The following is a 22,556-nucleotide window of genomic DNA, read 5'->3' on the forward strand; positions in this document are numbered from 1 at the left end:
TTGCTGGGCAGTGCAAAGCTTCGAGTGAGGGCTGAGTCCTGCTTTCCCAGTGCCCAGCACATGACTGCAGCGATGGGGAAAGCAATCATTCTGCAGGTTGGGCTGTGCCCAAGGCAGGAGCAAGAAGTGAGAGCAGGACGTCTGTGAAAGGCCAGCTGTTTCTCTGCAGAAATGCACGCAGCTATCCACTGCTTTCTAAGTGCCTCCTCTGGCATTCATCTGAAATTGTAACTGTTACCTGTTCATGTGGGGGCTTCGGATGAGAATGCAGGGCCTGGGCTGCCACCCACACGAGATAACCTCATCTCCTTTGAGAAAATGATTCTACAGGTGAAAGCTGTGATTACTGCCAGGGCGATATGGGGAAGCCTGCACTGAGGCCAAATAAGCCGTGCCTGATGCGGAGAGAGGAGGGGTTTTGCTCTTAGGCCCTTCACTTTCATGAGCTGCTTTATTCACATCAGTTTTTGTCATTGTTGCTTTTTTTCCCCCCCTTGCCTTTATATGATTCTGAAGCTGAATGCAGGCCAAGCTGAAAATATATAAATAATAGGGCAGTTAAAGAATATTCTGTGCTGTCATTGAAGTGACCTTGCTGCCTTCTTTCTCACCCCATCCTTTTTTTTAGCCCACGTAAAATTATTTGAACAAGATAACCTCTTTCTATCTTTACAGAAAATGTGAGCTGCTCAGTCAGTCACCTCTGCAGGGCTTTCCTAGCCTGGGGAAAGAGAAAAGGAGAAATAACTGTGTGTAGCACTCTAGATTTAAGGTCAGCTATTCCAACTGAAAAATTTAACAGAGCTATGTGCAGCATTTTTTTTTCCACCTATCCTCATTCTGATAAAGTGATCCTGAGTAGAAGAAATAACCAGATTAGGAGTTCAGTGTGAATATTTGCATAAAGGAGCCTCTGTGTGAAACTGGAATGAACAGCTTAGCATTGGCAAAGCTCCAGAGGAGAAGGAAAAAAGATAAAACCAGCACACCAAAAAAACCCCCAAACAAACCACACAAACAATAAAACAACAGAGAGGGAAAGAAGCAAAGAGAGAAGGTTGAATACTGTATTCAAACAGAAGATACTGGGACAACTATTTGCACAGTTGTGTCACCGTGGGATGCTTATGATAAAATAATCCTGCTCAGCTCTCCCACTTTAATAACTTTGCACAAGCTGTGATGAATCAAATACAGGATGGAACTTTCCTTTTTTTAAAAGGATAGTGTCTCAGTGCAGCACAAAATTCCTAGGGCTTGGGAAATAATAAACATGTTTTCCACTTCAACAAACCTTTAACCAAGGTCCTGCATCTGGGCAATGCCAAGCACAAATCCAGGCTGGGCCGTGAGTGGCTGGAGAGCAGCCCTGAGGAGAGAGACTTGGGGGTGCTGCTGGATGAGAAGCTCAACAGGAGCCAGCAGTGTGCACTTGCAGCCCAGAAAGCCAAGCAGAGCCTGGGCTGCATCAGGAGAAGTGTGGCCAGCAGGTGGAGGGAGGTGATTCTCCCCCTCTCTTGGAGTTCTCTTCCAACTTGTTTGATTCTATGGTTCTGTGATTCTACTCAGCTCTGCTGAGACCCCACCTGGAGTACTGCATCCAGTTCTGGAGCCTCTGGGACAAGAGGGATGTGGAGATGCTGGAGTGTGTCCAGAGAAGGGTCATGAGGATGCTTAGAGGGCTGCAGCAGCTCTGCTGTGAGCACAGACTGAGAGAGTTGGGGCTGTGCAGTCTGGAGCAGAGTAGGCTCCCAGGTGACCTTCTTGTGGCCTGCCAGGATCTGAAGGGGACTACAAAACAGCTGGGGAGGGACTTTTTAGGCTGTCAGGGAGTGACAGGACTGGGGGGATGGAGCAAAGCTGGAGGTGGGGAGAGTCAGGCTGGACATGAGGAGGAAGTTGTTGAGCATAAGCATGTTGAGAGACTGGACGGGGTTGCCCAGGGAGGTGGTTGAGACCCTGTCCCTGGAGGTGTTTAAGGCCAGGCTGGCTGAGGCTGTGTGCAGCCTGCTCTAGGGTAGGGTGTCCCTGCCCATGGCAGAGGGGTTGGAACTGGCTGATCCTTGTGGTCCCTTCCAACCCTGACTGTTTCTATGATTCTAACCACGGAATTCCCTGCTATTATATAGCAGTGTCAAAGTCCAATCAAGGTTCCTTTCATCCAGTGTGTTTATTATTTCAGCACTCAGACTCCTGAGCCGTGCTGCTGGGTTTGTGTTTGTGTGTGCTGCGTGGTAGCCCCTTGATGCGTTTTCCACAGCAGCAGCGCTTACATCACTGTCGTATTAGTCTAAGCAGAACGGAGCAGATTGTTTATTTTGGTTTAACTCCGCTTCAGGCTCTAACATCAGATGTAGCTCTTAGAGTGACAAACTCCAATTGCAGTGTCACAGATTAAACAAGAGTACAGAGGAGCCTCGCAAGCGGTTTTGTTTCTCATGGGAGGGGAAGAATACTCTGCCTGTTAAATTTAGTATATGTGATCCCAACATGAACAGAGTAAAATAATCCTTGCCCATAACTGTCTTCTGTTTAAAAAGCATGTTACCCAGCACCCTCCATGCACACTCTGCAAGTTGAGGTTGCAGTATTCATCTAGTCAGAGTTAGTCCCATTTTATTAATGGATGGTGCTAGTCTGCATTACTCTTGTGAAACACAGTCATTTTTTAGGGTTTTTTGGTTTTGTTTTGTTTTTTTCCTACTGTATGCTAATGTCTCATGCCCAGAATCAAAGAATGGCCAAAGGTTGAAAGGAACTTCTGAAGTTCTTCTGCTCCAGTCCTCTGTTCAAGTAAAATCATAGAATCATACAATGACATGGGCTGGAAGGGACCTCAAAAGTTCATCTGGTCCAACTCCCCTGCCAGAGCAGGATAACCTAGAGCAGGTCACACTGGAATGAATCCAGATGGTTCAGAGAGGGAGACTCCACAACCTCCCTGGGCAGGTGGTTCCAGTGCTCTGTCACCCTCATAATGGAAAAATTCTTCCTCAGGTTCACATGGAACCTCCTATGCCTCAACTTCCACCCGTTGCCCCTTGTCTTGTCCCTGGGCATCAGCATGAAGAGGCTGGCTCCATCCTCTGGGCGTTCACCCCTTACACATTTCTAAACATCAGTGAGGTCACCCCTTAGGCTCCTCCGCTCCAAGCCCCAGCTCCCTCAGTCTCTTCTCATAAGAAAGGTGTTCAACTTCCTTAATCATTTTTGTGGCTCTGCACTGGACTCTCTCAAGCAGTTCTATGTCCCTCTTGAACTGGGAGGCCAAGAACTGGACACAATACTCTAGACGGGGCTAGAGAATGCTCTCACACATAGGTACCCCCCTCTGGATGCAGGTTCAACACTTCATTATAGTTCAGATACCAAAACCATGAAGAGAAAGGTATGCTGGAAGCTGCAATGCTTATAGCTCAAGTACTAAAGTCATAGAGAGAAAGATACATGAGCAGGAATGCTGAGTAACTCCACTGATCAAAGAGCAGGTTCCACTCACCCTATCCATCTGACCAGCAAGACTCCTGAGAGCAGCAGGTGGCAGGGCTGGCAGGCACTCCTCCTCTGAAGGCAGGCGTACCCAGCGGGAACCGCACCGTCATGACAGACTGGTGCTGCTCCAACCCAGCTACCTGAGCTCTTGGTATAGATGGGGTCACAATTCTGTGATGTTATGCCCAGGACATCCCAGAAGGCTGACTGAAGGAGATCAGAGCTCCTCCTTTATTTTGGAACCTGTTACATCCCATCTTTCCCTACTGCCCGTGCGCGTACTTATGAACCCCGGATCTGATCTCGAGTAACCTGTCTGCCTGTTGTAACTTCTGATCAAAGCACATGGCAGCTCTTCCCTCTTGCAGTAACTGTAGTAAATCAGACAAGAAAAATAATGAAAGGGCTAGGGATGGTTTTCTCAAACATTTCAGGGGGCTTGCATTCCCAATCTCAAACCAAGCATTTCTGTAATAGGCCTCCCTTCAGCTGATCTTTAAAATGTGCGCTGCTGGTACCTCTAACATCCAACCTGGAAGGTTTTGGCCTCCTTAAGACTGCTCCATTGATTTTGTTTCCTTTGCATGATAGTTGAAGTGATATTTTTACTGCAGTTTTCTGATTCTTCTCCTTGTGACCCATTGTCTGAGAAAAACTGCAGGAGAGTGGTAAGTGCCTGCTTGGGCACAACGTTTATATCTCCCACAGGTTTTCCAGTTGACCAGTTTTACTGTCCTGTGTGTCTGTCACTTCTCACTGATGCAGAACTAAGCAAGATTAAAATTAGGCCAGATAGGAATCTTGCCCAGGCTACCGAAGCTCTTCACTTTTCAGGGTGTGGAACAGGTGCCTCCCATGCAGCTCATGGCATGTGCAAGATGTTAAAGGTCATGTGGGCCACATGCAACTTTTAAAGAGGTGCAGCTTTCCCCCTGCTCCTTAAGATAGTGCATTTAAACCATAACCAACCCCAGCTGTTAACTAAATGAACAGTCTTATTAGGCTTATTTTGTTGTATAACCCCAGGACCTGGGGGTACCAGTAGATAGTAGGCTGTACATGAGACAGCAGTGTGCCCAGGTGGCCAGGGGAGCCAACGGTATCCTGGCCTGGATCAGGAATAGAGGTGCAGTAGGACAAGGGAGGTTATTCTGCCCCTGTACTCAGCACTGCTCAGGCCACACTTTGAGTGCTGTGTCCAGTTCTGGGGCACTGAGTTTAAGAAAGATGTTGAGGTGCTTGAACATGTCCAGAGAAGGGCAACAAGGTTGGTAAGGGAGCTGGGACACAAGCCCTACAAGGAGTGGCTGAAGGAGCTGGGGTTGTTCAGCCTGGAGAAGAGTAGGCTCAGGGGTGACCTCATTGCTGTCTACAACTACCTGAAGGGAGGCTGTAGCCTGGTGGGGTTGATCTCTTCTGCCAGGCAAGCAGCAACAGAACAAGGGGACACAGTCTCAAGTTGTGCCAGGGGAGGTCTAGGCTGGATGTTAGGAGGAAGTTGTTGGCAGAGAGAGTGATTGGCATTGGAATGGGCTGCCCAGGGAGGTGGTGGAGTCGCTGTCCCTGGAGGTGTTGAAGCAAAGCCTGGCTGAGGCACTTAGTGCCATGGTCTGGTTGATTGGCTAGGGCTGGGTGCTAGATTGAACTGGATGATCTTAGAGGTCTCTTCTAACCTGGTTGATTCTGACCTTTTACTATTCAGTATTTCATAGAAATGTTAATAGCACTAAGAAAGAAATGCTTTGGCAGTGTAGAACATGCTGTGTTTGTCCTGTGTTTCTAAAATCTGGAGCTTCTACAGAATGCAGACGTAACATAGCATCACTCATCCTCTTTTGCTGAACTAGAAATATGACCCTACAGAAACACAGGGTGACCAAACTGGCCTTGATTTGGAGATGACTGCTGAAGGCAGACCTAAAGAGCTGTTGAAGGAGGAGTCTCAAGGACATAGAGAAAGAAAACAAAAGTGCAAGAGAGTTCTGTGGGAAAAGACTTTGCTGCAGGGAGTGCTCTGATTGAAAAAATGAAAGTATTGTATCTTGTGAATGGAAGATACAGGAAAAACTATCTGTAAAGATAGCTGCAAATCCATGAAATAAAGAACTAACTGACCCTATTTTTAGATGTCTGAGATGTCTCTGTAAAGTAGAATAGATATTTGTACAGTCCCAGAAAGAGGAGGGAAGACTGAAGCTGTCAGGGGCTGTGCAAACAAATTCTCATATGCTTTACATGTATTTAATGGTGGAGTTTGTGATTGTGTATTTTCTGTTATCCTCTCTGTTGGAAGTGGTTGATGTTAGGAAAATCAGAACTACTCAGCAGAGGTCAGGGATATTTTTTCCATTGTCAGCTGACATGTCAAGGTAGTTTTTTAGCTGTGATGTTTACAGAGTGCAGGACACAGATATTTCTACACTTCTGTCACTTTTTATTTAACTGCAAAAGGAATATGTGAAGCAGAATTGGAAGATGTGTAAGCATCTGACATGTCATATGTACTTGGGAGTGTGTCCTGAATACTAACAGTGTTGCCTCTGACGTGATAATCTTTGCTTCTTGTAACAGGGCTGGCTGTAGTGTGGTGTCTAGGTTCTAATTTAGATTTCCCAGAGACTCAAATATAGTTGATAGAACCAATAACAATTTATAAGATACCCTTCCCTCTTCCCCTTTCTTTCCCAAAAGAGAAGGAATTAGCTGGAGAGAGAGGAAAGGTAAAGCAGACCCAAATAAATACTTTCACTGTAATTTTGAAGTTAAAAGAAGGAAAGTTTAACAAGAAATAAAAGGTATGTGAGGTAGGGAAGTTACAAAGATGTAGGCAAGGGGAAACAAGGTACAAAACATGTAAATATACAACCAGATTTGATGGCAGTGGGTTTTGTCCACCTTGTGGGCGATGGCCATGTGGTGAAACGAAGAGCAGCAGGAAATAGGATGGCAGTTGATGGCTGGCAAGCAGGAGAGGCAGGGAGAGAGAGACAAACAAGAGCTCCCCCTGCTTTTATGGATCTATGGCAGGAAGGGGGAGTGGGCTAATAACCATCACCTGGTAGTGTTCAGACCCACCCCTGGAGAGGGCTCAAGGTCACCTGGGGTCAGGTTCAAGATCACTTCTCCAGGAGGGTTAACCCTGTACCTGTGGCCAGCTCTCAAATGTAAAGGTGCTTTGCACAAGTGCTGTGAAACCCTGCGTAGGCAGTGCTCCTAACAGCTGCACGGCTCCAGCTCTCAGCCCACTGCTGCTCGTGTGGTGAGTCAGGGTGCCAGGAGGCTGCCACAAGACAAGGAAATGACACTGACTCCTCACACTTCACCAAAGCAGGCTGGGATTCAAGGGTTGCTCTCTTCTATAGCTCCTGTTTAGAAACAGAAGGCAAACCTGGTGACTCACACATGGCTGAGCAGATCACTGTCAGGCTAGCTAATGCAGGAGAGAATGGGAAGCATAATTGGTACACTATGTAATTGGGAATGTGTGAGCCACTCCTGATAAAAACTGACCTGAACCTTCTTTGAGGGTTCAATCATGCTCACAGGGTTTGACAGCTTCTGGAAGAGCTTTGAAGTGAATCCATGCCCTTGGATTGCTGAATATTCGTAGTAACTGTCATTTCCAGGGTTATATTTGTGTTGTTTAGGTTTTTCCCTTTTCCTTCCCAGTCTGTATGCTGCCAGGGCTTTAGGAAATTGCCACAAAGAAGGAATGAGGCAGAGTCAGCTATAGTGCCTGTGCACTTAAAGAAGTAACTGCTGTAAATGCTGCTTGGGGTAGTATGTAGCACAAACATCCTAAAAATTGTGCCTTTTTGCACTTTAGCTGATGGACTTCTCTCTGGTTCTGAGCTCTCAATCAGCTCTGGCTGAGCAGAGCAGTGAGATTCACTGGTCTTAACCAGTCCCCCAAACTCTTCAGTTGTATGAGCAAGATGTTGATTCTATTGTTTGAGGTGGAGGGGGAAAGGTGCTATTTTGAAAGACAAAATAAGTGTCGCATCAGCTAATTTTATTTCAGAACTGAGCTTTCTGTCTTCCATCATTAGAAAATACAAAGATGTGTAATGAATCACAGAATCAGTCAGGGTTGGAAGGGACCACAAGGATCATCTAGTTCCAACCCCTCTGCCAGGGACAGGGACACCCTACCTTAAACGAGGTTGGCCAGTGCCTCAGTCCTAAAGCAGAATGTTTTCCAGGTAAAATTATCAATAACTGTAGAGATACAAACATGTTTTCTGTGTGCAGCTGTTGTGCAATTACATTTTTAAGGATGATCATAGAATCATGCAGATTGGAAGAGACCTCCAAGATCATCCAGTCCAACCTAGCATCCAGCCCTAGCCAGCCAACCAGACCATGGCACTAAGTGCCTTATCCAGGCTTTTCTTCAACACCTCCATGGATGGCAACTCCACCACCTCCCTGGGCAGCCCATTCCAATGCCAATCACTCTCTCTCTGCCAACAACTTCCTCCCGGCACAACTTGAGGCTGTTGCTGGTTGCCTGGCAGAAGAGATCAACCCCACCTGGCTACAGCCTCCCTTCAGGTACTTGTAGACAGCAATGAGGTCACCCCTGAGCCTTCTCTTTTCCAGGCTAAACACCCCAGCTCCCTCCCCTGCTGTACCATCACCTTCCTTTGTTAATGCCTGCTGCTATTTCTGAATTTATTTGTCATATTTTTTTCTCAGGAAGTTCTGGGGTATGCATCAAATTTCTACCTTCAACTATCTTCTCTCCTAAGGCTGGGTTCCTTCCACTAATAAAGAGAACAAATAACAGAAGAGTGATTATGAATAGTCTCTATGGGAATGATATAGTGTTCTGGGAAAGCTGGAGATAAATATGAGAAGTCAAAACTATTCATTAGTGCTGGCAGTTATGGCTGTTATATCTCCTTAGTGAAAGCTGCAGAGGTTGCTTGCTGCTTCCTTCTCTTTGAGCCAACACTCAATGAGGCCAAGGAGGGGATTAGATCAAAAATCCCTGTGCCTTTCCCTCCCGTGTCACTCTGTAACTTGCAAAGTAGAAAAGTAAACTCCTTTGTCAAAACAAGGGAAAGATGGGGGGAAAAAATGAACTCTTAATGGGGGTTCCCAAGATATGTGCCCTTTCATGCACGCTCTTTTTCCCACAAGAGTCTTCATATAAGCTATGTGATATTTATATGAATAGTGTATTACTATTTCATGAACTAAAAACCCATTGAGGAGCAGAGGAAATGGCTGCACCAGTGGTTTTTTTCTTGCAGTGTGTCTTCTTTCAGAAGTCAGTCCATGCTAGCATCAAAAACAGCTTCCATAGGATTGGTAGAGCCAATATTCTAAAGCAGTGTTTTGAGTACCCTTGCTTCCTTTTCTACAATGTTCAGTAAATGTAGAAGAGGGCAAACCTCACACATGCCTGTTACTGCCTTTCACTGTACTCCATGCATTTGGGTATATCAGTATTGCACTGACAGGGAAATTATTCTCAAACAACAGAGAATGGATTTCTGAAAGTCTGGGAAAATGAGCTGGGAACGTAGTGGATCATTGAGGAAATGACCTCAGTGCTGTCTACAACTACCTGAAGGGAGGCTGGAGCCAGGTGGGGTTGGGCTCTTCTGCCAGGCAACCAGCAACAGAGCAAGGGGGCACAGTCTCAAGGTGTGTCAGGGGAGGTCTAGGCTGGATGTTAGGAGGAATTTGTTGGCAGAGAGAATGATTGGCATTGGAATGGGCTGCCCAGGGAGGTGGTGGAGTCACTGTGCCTGGAAGTTGCCTGGCAGAAGAGACCAACTCCCACCTGGCTACAGCCTCCCTTCAGGTAGTTGTAGACAGCAATGAGGTCCCCCCTGAGCCTCCTCTTCTGCAGTCTGCACACCCCCAGCTCCCTCAGACTCTCCTCACAGGGCTGTGCTCCAGGCCTCTCACCAGCTTTGTCACCCTTCTCTGGACATGTTCCAGTATATCAAAGTTCGATACTGGAAAAGTTTCTTCTCCACTCTAATCACTGTCCATGCCTTAATATCATGAGATTCATCTGTTAGTGCCAAGGCAAAGCACGTTTGAGCAAGCAGTCACAGCACATATTTATGTTGAATATTAAGATGAATACACCAGTCCCAGGGAGTCCTCATGCCTGCAGGTATTCAAGAAGAGGCTCAACAGGGCTCTGGGCAGTCTGATCTAGCTGAGGATGCCCCTGCTTACTGCAGAGGAGGTTGGACTAGATGACCTTTGGAGGTCCCTTCTGTAAAGGGTAACCCTCCTGGGGGAGTGGTCTTGACCCTGACTCCAGATCCTCCTGACTCCTCCACAAGGGTGGGTGTGAGCATTGCTCCAGGTGTAGTGCTTAGCCCACTCCCGCTTCCTGCCTAGCCCCCTATAAAAACAGAGGAACTGCCTGTTGTTCTCCCTTGCCCTGCCTCCCTGCCTGCCAGCATCACCCTCCTGTTCCTGCTGCTCCTTGTTTTACCACATGGCCATCAATCCATGAGGCAGACACAACCATTGCCATCAATCTGCTTGTATGTATATATTTAGTATCTTGTTTTCCCTTCCCTATACCTCTTTCTAACTCCTCTACCTCAAATACCTTTTATTTATTGTTAAAGTTTTCCCTTAACTTCCAAATCAAAGTGAGACAATTTATTGGGTTGTCTTTTACCTCTTCCTCTCTACATCTAATTCCTTTTCTTTCAAAAAAAGAAAAAAAAAAAAAGAGGGAAGAGGGAAAGTCATCCTATAAATTATTATTGCTTCTATTGACTATATTTGAGTCTCTGGGAAATTTAAACTAGAACCAAGACACCTTCCACCCCAGACCATGCTCTATGATGCTTGGATGGCAGCACTCTGTGCTGGGTTAGGAACTGGCTGGAGGGCCAGACTCAGAGAGTGGTGGTGAATGGTGCCACATCCAGCTGGCAGCTGTCACTAGTGGTGTCCCTTAGGGATCAGTGCTGGGCCTCATCCTCTTTAACATCTTCATAGATGATCTGGATGAGGGCATGGAGTCAGTCATCAGCAAGTTTGCAGATGACACCAAGCTGGGGGCAGATGTGGCTGGGTTGGAGGGCAGAAGGGCTCTGCAGCAGGACCTTGACTGCCTGGACAGATGGGCAGAGTCCAAGGGGATGGCATTCAATAGCTCCAAGTGCTGCACTTTGGCCACAGCAACCCCATGCAGAGATACAGGCTGGGGTCAGAGTGGCTGGAGAGCAGCCAGACAGAGAGGGATCTGGGAGTGCTGATTGATACCCACCTGAACATGAGCCAGCAGTGTGCCCAGGTGGCCAAGAGAGCCAGTGGCATCCTGGCCTGCATCAGGAATGGTGTGGCCAGCAGGAGCAGGGAGGTCATTCTGCCCCTGTACTCTGCACTGGTTAGACCACACCTTGAGTGCTGTGTTCAGTTCTGGGCCCCCCAGTTTAGGAGGGACATTGAGATGCTTGAGCGTGTCCAGAGAAGGGCAACGAGGCTGGGGAGAGGCCTTGAGCACAGCCCTACGAGGAGAGGCTGAGGGAGCTGGGATTGGTTAGCCTGGAGAAGAGGAGGCTCAGGGGTGACCTTGTTGCTGTCTACAACTACCTGAGGGGAGGTTGTGGCCAGGAGGAGGTTGCTCTCTTCTCTCAGGTGGCCAGCACCAGAACAAGAGGACACAGCCTCAGGCTGTGCCAGGGGAGATTTAGGCTGGAGGTGAGGAGAAAGTTCTTCCCTGAGAGAGTCATTGGACACTGGAATGGGCTGCCCGGGGAGGTGGTGGAGTCGCCGTCCCTGGAGCTGTTCAAGGCAGGACTGGACGTGGCACTTGGTGCCATGGTCTGGCCTTGAGCTCTGTGGTAAAGGGTTGGACTTGATGATCTGTGAGGTCTCTTCCAATCCTAATAATCCTGTGATACTGTAGAGTTCCTTGTGTGTCTCCTCTGGAGGCAGTGCCACAGTGATCACAGGCAATAATGTATTGTTGCTGAGGGGTATTCTGCCACCTATGCCGGTTTTGGTGGAGGGGAGAAATTAATTGGGGTGAGATAATATTCTATAAAAATAGGTATTTATTAAACTCAATGTTCTGAATTCTGCCACCCCCAACCACTGTATATTAATATTAAGACGTTCTACACGGTTATGAAAGCATTCTAGGATAAATATCTACAGTGACTTTTTAATTAACTAGCAAACATTTAAACTATAAGCAAAGAGAGGAGTTTTCCCCGTGGCAAATACCGTTTGGCGTCTATACACTATGCATCCAGCAGAGCGAGCTGGAAACTGATTCTGCTCTATGACAGAGGCAACGGATATTACAGAGGTATTAAAGCAATTACTTACAACTCTTATTAATCAATCACCCTCCGGGGCTTCGTCACAGCCTGTATCTAGTGTCCAAAATTCAGAGGATCTCTGCCTGTGGACTCTGAGGCTGGAATCCTCCTGGCTTGAGTGGAAAGGATGAATCTTCCCGGCTTGTGGAGAAACAATGGTCTCTGACCTGATTCTCCTGGCAAGGGATGCAATCTCTGCCTTGGTGCTGCTGGCTTCTTCTGGGTGCTCTGTCCAGGGATTCTTAGCAGGCAGGATCTCAGATGCAGGAGGAGAATATTGTGCAGGCTGAGCACGGTCCTCACATGGCTAGCAGGCCATATGTGTGTGCAGACAATCCAGAGTCTGCTTCCTGGTTATCTCAGTGGCAGTGGCACTTACCAGGCAGTGGTAGGCAGCAGACATGCAAAGTGTGCATGGCTGCTGGGAGCCTGAGCTCCGTAGGTAAAGGCAGGAGCTGGTCCTGATAGCACAGTGGCGTGCAGATGTGCACAGCTGGCTAGGAGACTATAGGCTCCACATATATATAGAGGCAGGCTTAAGTGAGCTCTGCAAGTAAGGTACGCAGGCAGGGGAGTTGCAAGTGGGTCAGAGCCTGAGGGTCTGAGCATCTGAGCTGCAAGTGAGGCTCTGAGTGTGAGCAATGGTGTCTGAGTATGGGGGTCCGAGCACGTTGCTTACCTGTGCACCCCTATTTATTGATGTGGGCCAAGATTAATGGCCCTTGGCCACTAGAATGACCAATCAGGTTGGCAGTCAGCCAAACCTTACCATAATAGGCAAATGCCACTTGCCTGGACTCTCCCCAGATAGGGGACTCACATGGGCTTACACCAGGGAGACACGAGCTGGGTGTGTGAGGGCTTACACAACATGTCCACAACCAGGGTCCTGGCAGGCCAGCTTTTATGGCACCAGGTCTGTTGTGCCTCCTTTTTCTCCCTTTACTATGTTTATCTCTGTTTTAGACAGAAAAACATGTCCAGGCAGGGCAAGGCATAAAGAAGCCTATTTTGGGGCCTACAGGCCCTCCACAACATGTGTGTCACTTCCACTGCATGACTTCACTGAGAGAGTCATTGGACACTGGAATGGGCTGCCCGGGGAGGTGGTGGAGTCGCCGTCCCTGGAGCTGTTCAAGGCAGGACTGGACGTGGCACTTGGTGCCATGGTCTGGCCTTGAGCTCTGTGGTGAAGGGTTGGACTTGATCATCTGTGAGGTCTCTTCCAACCCTGATGATACTGTGAAATAAACTCACCAGAGCTAACAGAAACTGCTATAAGGAGCAATTGCTGTAATGTGCCCTAATTTAAAGTGTACCTGTTTGGGTTTTGGAGTTTTTTGGGTCTGTTCCTGGTTTCGAGGCCTCTTGGTGCTGCTTTCCCACAGAAATAAGAAACATGAAAGCTCGTTTGAGACCAAAACACATAACAGAGGACAAAGCAGGTCAGATTTCGCTTGCCAGGGCCCCATTAAGTTAACAGCTGTGGGTCAAAAGACAACTTTATCCAAAAGAACAGCAAGAAAACTGAAGCTTTCACTGCAGTATCTCATGCTGTTCGTAACCTTCACTTTATGACCTTTGAGACATCGTGTGGCAAGTGACCAGGGACACAAAATAAGAAGTGTTGTTGTTTTAGTGGGTTCAATATGTCTGCATTCTGAGAATGATGCTTTTCTGTATACTGGGCGTTTGTTTAGTGAAGTCTAGGTAGAAACTTATTTTCATCCCTAAGGAAGGGAGAAAGCAGGGCTGTACTTTTAGTGTGTTTCTACAAGGTCATAAAAGGTGGGGCAAGAACTGGCTGCAGGCCTGGACCCAGAGAGTGGTGGTGAATGGTGCCACATCCAGTTGGCAGCTGGCACAAGTAGTGTGCCCCAGGGATCAGTGCTGGGACCACTCCTGTTCAATATCTTTGTTGATGACCTGGAACAGGGCAGTGAGTCCAGCATCAGTAAGTTTGCAGATGACACCAAGCTAGGAGCAGCTGTGGATCTGTTGGAGGGTAGAGGAGCCCTGCAGAGGGACTTTGGCATGCTGGATGGGAGGGTAGAAGCCAAAGGGATGAAATTGAATAAGGCTAAGTGCAGGGTTCTGCACTTTGGCCACAACAATCCCAAGCAGCACTACAGACTGGGGACAAGAGTGGCTGAGAGCAGCCAGGAAGAAAGGGACCTGGGGGTGCTGGCAGACAGTAGCTGAACAGGAGCCAGCAATGTGCCCAGGTGGCCAAGGGAGCCAATGGCATCCTGGCCTGGATCAGGAACAGTGTGGCCAGCAGGACAAGGGAGGTTATTCTGCCCCTGTACTCAGCACTGGTCAGGCCACACCTTGAGTGCTGTGTCCAGTTCTGGGCTCCTCAAGGCAAAAGAGATGTTGAGATACTGGAAGGTGTCCAGAGAAGGGTGACAAAGCTGATGAGGGGCCTGGAGCTCAGTCCTGTGAGGAGAGGCTGAGGGAGCTGGGGGTGTGCAGCCTGCAGCAGAGGAGGCTCAGGGCAGAGCTCATTGCTGTCTGCAACTACCTGAAGGGTAGGGAGTGGCCTCTTCTGCCAGGCAAGCAGCAATAGAACAAGGGGACAGAGTCTCAAGTTGTGGCAGGGGAGGTCTAGGCTGGATGTTGTTAGGAAGTTGTTGGCAGAGAGAGTGATTGGCATTGGAATGGGCTGCCCAGGAGGTGGTGGAGTCACCGTCCCTGGAGGTGTTGAAGCCAAGCCTGGCTGAGGCACTTAGTGTTATGGACTGGTTGATTGGCTAGGGCTGGGTGCTAGGTTGGACTGGATGATCTTGAAGGTCTCTTCCAACCTGGGTGATTCTATGATTCTATGGGGTCTTGACTACAAAGCTCTATCAGTTCTTGGTACTTAGCTTTTTTCTCTCATAAGGTCTTGGCATTCATTTAAAATTCCTACTTTTGTCTAAGTATTTAGGGCCCTGCATTGTTACTTGCAAGTTGTCTGCAGCTGTTAGTTAGGTCACTATTTCTCTGTATCTGTAATAGCATTTTACTCATTAAAAGGCAGGATTTGTTTCTATACCTTTTTCCAGATTGCTTCAATTCTAAATCTAAAACCACTGTGGTATTTTTGTCTTTATTTTCTATATTTCTGTTTGTTGCCAGTAGTAGCATCTGTCCAGTGGCATTTAATAATCTACTCTAAATGGAAGTACTCCAAAATAATTTCATGGTAAGAAAAGCATTCACTTAAAGCATCATAAAGAGATATTTGTTTTTAGTAGTTTTAAATGAGACTGGGAACTGTCTGCAATAGACAGGAAAACCAGATGTGGCACCACCTTTGTATGAATTAGACAACTACACCATTTCTACATACAGGTCTGTGAGGAAGCCATGTGATGGATGAATGATTTGGCTTATTTAGGCATTGTAGTTTTGTTTCGCTGCAAGGGTAGAACCAAAACTGATGGAGTGCTGCTCAGGGACAGTATTTCTGTTTAATTGGAGTGCTTTTGAAGCAGGAGAGTGCCTGTAGTCCCTTTGTCACCTGTATTTGTATTTTCCATAATTCTTTTTCCTTTTTTTCCTTCTTTTTTTTTTTTTTTTTAACACATTTCATCCAGTAATTTATCTTTGCTTGAATGATGCTTATTGATCTGACCTGCAAGTTGGCAAGCATTGTTTGGAATGGCATAAAGATCCATTTATCAATGAAATTATTTCATGGCACTTAAATAGAAAGCTTTTTGAAGTACAGGAACATGGCCAATGTGGAAAAAAACTTATCAGAAAGGCAGAAGTGTGTTATGATGAATACAGCCCTCATAGGTGGGGTTAAAGGCTGTGTTATAGCTGTGTGTATTCACATTTATTTACTGCACAGAAATGAATCTCAAATGGCTATTTTTGCTTCGCTGCCTGTAATCCCATCAAGGCAGCCTTCAAAGACATCTGCTAAGCTTTTTTATTATTTCTTGGTGGAGATTGTGAGATTGAGGTGAGAAAAATCCAACTGTCACCTAGAAATGACCTCGAAGCGCTTTCACAGATTTGCCCAACATGTTTTTTTCACAGATCTCTACAGGCTTTGCTATATTTCTTGCACCAGGCTGTGGCTACTCACATTCTCTACAAACTGATGGACTGGTGCATGCAGTGTGCTGCTCAACCTTTACTCAGTCAAACTCCTTTTTCAGAATATGAAGGATAAAGACCAAACAATGAGAAAGTGCTTCACTTGGCTTTTCAGGTTTTGACTCTTCAATAGGCAGTGAGAGATACACCAACTAATCCACTGCTAGGTCAGGAAATGGAATGGAATAGGAATGGAATGGAAGAGGAATAGGAAAGGAAGAGGAATAGAATCAACCAGTTTGGAAGAGACTCCAAATAACTCCTTATGCTAAGTAGCCCTTCATGTTCATAACTGTTTAAATCATTCTCAGTACATTAGTGATGATTGTGAGATTTTGGGATCACAGAATCCGCCAGATAGGAAGACACCTTCAAGATCACAGTATCACAGTATCATCAGGGTTGGAAGAGACCTCACAGATCATCAAGTCCAACCCTTTACCACAGAGCTCAAGGCTAGACCATGGCACCAAGTGCCACATCCAGTCCTGCCTTGAACAGCTCCAGGGACGGCGACTCCACCACCTCCCCGGGCAGCCCATTCCAGTGTCCAATGACTCTCTCAGGGAAGAACTTTCTCCTCACCTCCAGCCTAAATCTCCCCTGGCACAGCCTGAGGCTGTGTCCTCTTTTTCTGGTGCTGGCCACCTGAGAGAAGACAGCAACCTCCTCCTGGCCACAACCTCCCCTCAGGTAGTTGCAGACAGCAATAAGGTCTGCCCTGAGCCTCCTCTTCTCCAGGCTAACCAATCCCAGCTCCCTCAGCCTCTCCTCGTAGGGCTGTGCTCAAGGCCTCTCCCCAGCCTCGTTGCCCTTCTCTGGACACGCTCAAGCATCTCAACGTCCCTTTTAAACTGGGGGGCCCAGAACTGAACACAGTACTCAAGGTGTGCTCTAACCAGTGCAGAGTCTAACCAGTCCAACCTATCACACAGCCCTGTCCAATCAACCAGACCATGACACTGAGTGCCTCATCCAGGCTTTTCTTCAACATCTCCAGGGATGATAATGGAGACTTTTGTGCCATTGAGACAAAATAACTGCTCCTTCGCCCCTCTACAGTTAGTTTGGGGCCATCCAGGGCTAGAATGATACTGCTCAGCTTCTCCTTTTGCCTGGTATCTGTCTTTTTAAAATCATTATTTGTTACATTCAAACAGCAAGTGAGCAACTAATAAGGATTAGTAATGGGGAGGTTTTATTAAATTCACTTTTTAAGCTGCTTTCTTCAACAGAATCCTTACAACACAGAGATTGTATTTTTTGAGATAACCAACACTGTCATGAGTTTTGCAGTATGTGCAACTCTAAAGCACATTTTCATGTGAGATTAAAGATATACAGTATCTGAAATTATTATTGATTACATTTTGCAGTCGTATTCCCACCTTGAGGATTGGCAATTCACTCTTTCAGTGGGTTTCAAAGCATATTCTGGCAGGATTTATAGTAGCTATAGCAGTAGTGCTGATGATGATTCTGTATCAAGTCCTGCTATACTTGAGATTGTGTTTCAATATGCCCCAAAAAGCAGTGGATATGTGAAAATTTCATCTTTTATTTCTAAAAATAATTCTTTTTATTCATTAAAAAGAAAAAAAAAAGAGCCATTTAACCATTGTTGCCTTTGTTTTTCCACAGAAAATAAAAGGAATTAAGTAGGGGACCTACTTATGTGGTGGATAACAAGTAACCCATGGCACAGCAATGTGCCCTTGTGGCCAACAAGGCCAGTGGGTTCCTGGGGTGTGTATTAGGAAGAGTGTGTCCAGCAGATCAAGGGAGGTTCTCCTTCCCCTCTACTTTGCCCTGCTGAGACCTCATCTTGAATACCACATTCAGTTTTGGGCTTCTCAGTTGAAGAGGGACAGGGATCTGCTGGAGAGGGTCCAGAAGAAGACTGCAAGAATGATGAGGGGACTGGAGGGCATGGCTTATGAGGAGAGGCTGAGGGACCTGGGGCTGCTTAGTCTGGAGAAGAGAAGACTGAGAGGGGATTTGATAAATGTTTATAAACACCTGAGGGCTGGTCAGGAAGGGGGGGGTGGGAACAGACTCTGCTCACTTGCTCCCTGGGATAGGACAAGGAGCAATGGGTGTAAATTGCAGGAGGTTCCACCTGAACATAAAGGAAAACTTCTTTACTGTAAGGGTCCCAGAGCACTGGAACAGGCTCCCCAGAGAGGTTGTGGAGTCTTCTTCTCTGGAGACTTTCAAGGCCTGTCTGGATGCTGTGATTTGTGCTAGATTGTGTGGTCTTGCTGTGGCAGGGGGTTTGGACTTGATGATCTCCTTGGGTCCCTTTTTCAACCTCTAATATCCTGTGATCCTGTGAAGTAGTTCAGCATTTGAATGGGAATCTCGCTGATCTTTTCAGCTTAATGCATCTCCCTGCTTTTCCTGTCTTGATACTTGTTGTTGGTATCTCTTATGGCAGAAATAATCAGGCAGTATTAGGTAGCACTTTCAGAGCACAAAACATTATCAGAGAGATCATAGTCATGATTTTGGATTTGACAGTTTGTTCATCAGCAGTTAGTGGAAGTTAACCCTATGGCAAAGCTGTTATGTTTATCACTTTATTCCATCAGTGAAGACACATTTCATGTCTATGTAGTATTTCTTACCTTAGTAGTTTTTTGCTTTCACTTCAGTATACTGGTCCTGAGTAGGATTTTGGGAGCTGATGCTCCTCCTTGTTTTGGCTACCACTGCAGGGTTTCTGAGTGTAGGCCAGCTCAGGAGTAAAACCATTTGTCCTCACTTATTCAAAGTACTTCCCCTTTGCATCTCCACAGAAAATATATTGTATTTAGTTGTCTTCTTGTAAGTGTCCATGTGTGTTACAAGTGTCTGTGCTCCTGTCATGGTCCCTGGAGATTTAGTTCATACAGAAAAGGGAGCCAAGTGGATGGTTCAGCTCACCCTAATGCAGATACTTGAGGCTGATCAGCTCCAGCTTTCACAACATTTACTACTCAGAGTTGACTACAGTGGGAGTTTCTTACTTATACCTGTAGATATTTATATATAGCATTGAAGTTTTGTTTTCCTGTTCATAGAATCATGGAATGTCTATCTAGTAACCTCAAAACAGGTTATCTGTTTTACCTGAGTGGGAAACAAAGCTGCCAAAACTAAATAAAGGCTTATACTGTATCTGCAACATCATAGAATCAACCAGGTTGGAAGAGACCTCCAAGAGCATAGAATCATAGAATTTACAAGGTTGGAAGAGAGCTCCAAGACCATTCACTCCAACCTATCAACCATTGCTGTCCAATCAACTAGACCATGGAACTTAGTGCTTCATACTGGCTTTGCTTGAACACCTTCAGGGACAGTGACTCCACCACCTCCCTGGGCAGCCCATTCCAATGCCAGTCGCTCTCTCTGGGAAGGACTTCCTCCTAACATCCAGCCTAGACTTTCCCCAGCACAACTTGAGACTATGTCCCCTTGTTCTGTTGCTGGTTGCCTGGCAGAAGAGACCCACCCCACCTGGCTACAACCTCCCTTCAGGTAGTTTTAAACAGCAACTGTCCCTAAGGTGAATCCGATAACTTTGTCCAGAAGATGAATTATTTTGCTTATGTTTGTGAAGCCTGGATGAGGCACTTAGTGCCATGGTCTGGTTGATTGGCTAGGGCTGGGTGCTAGGTGGGACTGGATGATCTTGGAGGTCTCTTCCAACCTGATTGATTCTATGAAGCCTGGATGAGGTACTTTGTGCCATGGTCTGGTTGATTGGACAGGACTGGGTGCTAGGTTGGACTGGATGATCTTGGAGGTCTCTTCCAAACTGGTTGATTCTGTGAAGCCTGGATGAGGCACTTAGTGCCATGGTCTGCTTGATTGGCTAGGGCTGGGTGCTAGGTGGGACTGGATGATCTTGGAGGTCTCTTCCAACCTGGTTGATTCTATGAAGCCTGGATGAGGCACTTAGTGCCATGGTCTGGTTGATTGGCTAGGGCTGGGTGCTAGGTTGGACTGGATGATCTTGGAGGTCTCTTCCAACCTGGTTGATTCTATGAAGCCTGGATGAGGCACTTAGTGCCATGGTCTGGTTGATTGGCTAGGGCTGGGTGCTAGGTTGCACTGGATGATTTTGGAGGTCTCTTCCAACCTGGTTGATTCTGTGAAGCCTGGATGAGGCACTTAGTGCCATGGTCTGGTTGATTGGCTAGGGCTGGGTGCTAGGTTGGACTGCATGATCTTGGAGGTCTCTTCCAACCTGGTTGATTCTATGATTCTCTCAGCCTCCTCTTTTTCAAACTAAACAGCTGTAGCTCCTTCAGTTGCTTCTCATGAGATTTATTCTCCAGGCCATTCACCAGCTTCGTTGCCTTCCTCTGCACTAGCCAACCTGGTTGATGCTATGAAAGGAATGTCCTCTGTGCAGAGTTCCAATGGCCCCTTGTATTACTACTCATGAAAGAAAGGAATGTACACTTAAAAGTGTGAAAGAAAGCTTTTTATTTTTGAGGAGTTTGGTCCAGTTCTTGTTCATCACTTTTCACTGTTTCATTTTCAACAGGAGTCCTGTGCTTGTGTTCCAGTGCGTGCATCGCCATGTCATTTGCCTGGACTGTTTCCATTTGTACTGTGTGACTATGCTGAATGATCGTCGCTTCATCCACGACCCAGACTTCGGCTACTCCCTCCCTTGCGTAGGTATGGTGTAGATCATTCTTCTTCTTTCCTCCTTTCTTTCTTTAAGTGATGTGATTTTGATTTCAGAGCAAGATGGGTTTTCTTGGTTTTAATCACCTGTTAGGTTTGAGTATACCTGTGTCGTGGATGGGGTATTCTGCGACCTATGCTGATTAGGTGGAGGGGAGAAATTACTGTGAGAGGATATTTATAAAAATATATACATTTATTAACTTCCAATGTTTTCAACCTTTGCCACCCCCAACCACTGAACTTTAATGTTAAATTGTTCTTTACATGGTTATGAAGCCATTATGGGAATATCTATCTACAAAAACTTATTAATAACTAGCAAACATTCAAACTATTAATAGAGAGAGAGTGGCTTAATGCCACCTGGGGTCTTATACTATTTGCCCAGCAAAGCTGAGCTGAAAGCTGCTCTCTGCTTTATGGCAGAGGCAATAGAAATTACAGAGGTGTTTCAAGTGTTTACTCACAATTCAGATTGATCAATAATCACCCTCCAGAGCTACGTCACAGCCTATTGCAAGTGTCCAATTCTTCAGCGTCCGTGCCTGTGGACTTTGAGGCTGGAATCCTCTGGCATAAGGGGAAATGGCAGTCTCTGACCTTGCTGCTAGCTCCTGCTGGCTGCTCTCTCCAGGGGTGTTCAGGCAGGATCTCCAGGTGCAGAAGCAGGACTCTGTGCAGTCTGAGCATGGGTCCAATGCTGACTAAAGGCAGGCATACAGCTGCAAGGAAGTACACAGGCAGGCAGGCAAGCATGTGGCAGAGCCGCAAGCAATGTGGGGCAGGCTGCAGGTGAGCCTGTGCATCCCTATTTATTAACTGTGGGCTGAGAGTTAATGGTCTCATTGGCCACTGGGATGACCAATCAGGTTGGCAGTCAGCCAAACCTTACCCTACTGGGCAAAAGGTACTTGCCTGGACTATCCCAAATATGGGGATCACCTGGGCTTACACCAGGGAGACAGGAGCTGGGCATGTGGGGGTTCCACAATCAGGTGTCCTGGGCAACTGACGTTATGGCCCCGGTCTGTTGTGCCCCTTTGTGCTCATTTACCCCTGGTGCAGGCAGAGACACGTCCAGGCAGAGCAGGCATAACTAAGCCTGCTTTTGGGCCTACAGGCCCTCCACAACAACCTGTGAAGTTACTCATAGTCATTATTTCATTTCACGGAGTAGTTCTTGCTGCACATATAAAATGGAGAATAACCTGGATTCCAAAGGGCATTGACTTTAAAAGCAAATGTGTGCTTCATATTAGTATTTTATAATCATGGAGTGCTGGCAGATGATAGAGTTACACCCAGGATAAAAAACCTCTGCATTTCCACTTTGACATTAAGTGAATTGGTAATTTTCTTGGACTGTCTTCAAGTATTAATACAAAAAGGACTGCAGTAAGAATTTCAAAAAGCCTCTCTGTTGATTAAGTCATTGCAACTTATTGTCATCTCTCTGGATGAAATGTAGATCTTCCTGAGAAGACGGTAGGTTATCTGCTTTACCTGAGTGGGAAACAAAGCTGAGTCAACTTAACAAAGGCTTATGCTCTATCTGCAAGGTCATAGAACCATAGAATCAGCCAGGTCCCTTCCAACCCTGACTGATTCTGTGATGATTCCATGAATATATGTGGAATGTATCTTTCCTGTTAGAGATTTAGGCTTGAGGTGAGGAGAAAGTTCTTCACTGAGAGAGTCATTGGACACTGGAATGGGCTGCCCGGGGAGGTGGTGGAGTCGCCGTCCCTGGAGCTGTTCAAGGCAGGATTGGACGTGGCACTTGGTGCCATGGTCTGGCCTTGAGCTCTGTGGTAAAGGGTTGGACTTGATGATCTGTGAGGTCTCTTCCAACCCTGATGATACTGTGATACTGTGTGAAATTTGCATAAGCACAGATATGTTGGTAACAAGTGCTGCATAGTGCTATGGGAATAATTTTTCAGCATATTAGAAGCTGCCCAGCAGGTGGGT

The 22,556-nt window shown here is 46.6% G+C and overlaps 1 protein-coding gene and 1 long non-coding RNA gene across 3 annotated transcripts in view; one reads left to right on the forward strand and one right to left on the reverse strand.

Moving 5' to 3' along the window:
• PRKN (parkin RBR E3 ubiquitin protein ligase) overlaps positions 1-22,556 on the forward strand; it is a 667,734-nt gene that overhangs the window by 345,528 nt on the left and 299,650 nt on the right. For both annotated transcript variants that reach the window (XM_064158244.1, XM_064158246.1), the window contains exon 8: positions 20,437-20,573. In XM_064158244.1, the coding sequence (XP_064014314.1) occupies positions 20,437-20,573 (137 nt within the window). The remainder of the gene's footprint in view (positions 1-20,436; positions 20,574-22,556) is intronic.
• Positions 20,359-21,359, reverse strand: LOC135183343 (uncharacterized). Its single transcript, XR_010305522.1, has 2 exons — positions 21,053-21,359; positions 20,359-20,721 (listed from the first exon to the last, which is right to left on the reverse strand). It is a non-coding gene; the product is annotated as an uncharacterized LOC135183343 (long non-coding RNA).

Source organism: Pogoniulus pusillus, chromosome 18, assembly GCF_015220805.1.
Source record: "Pogoniulus pusillus isolate bPogPus1 chromosome 18, bPogPus1.pri, whole genome shotgun sequence".
Taxonomy (NCBI): domain Eukaryota; kingdom Metazoa; phylum Chordata; class Aves; order Piciformes; family Lybiidae; genus Pogoniulus; species Pogoniulus pusillus.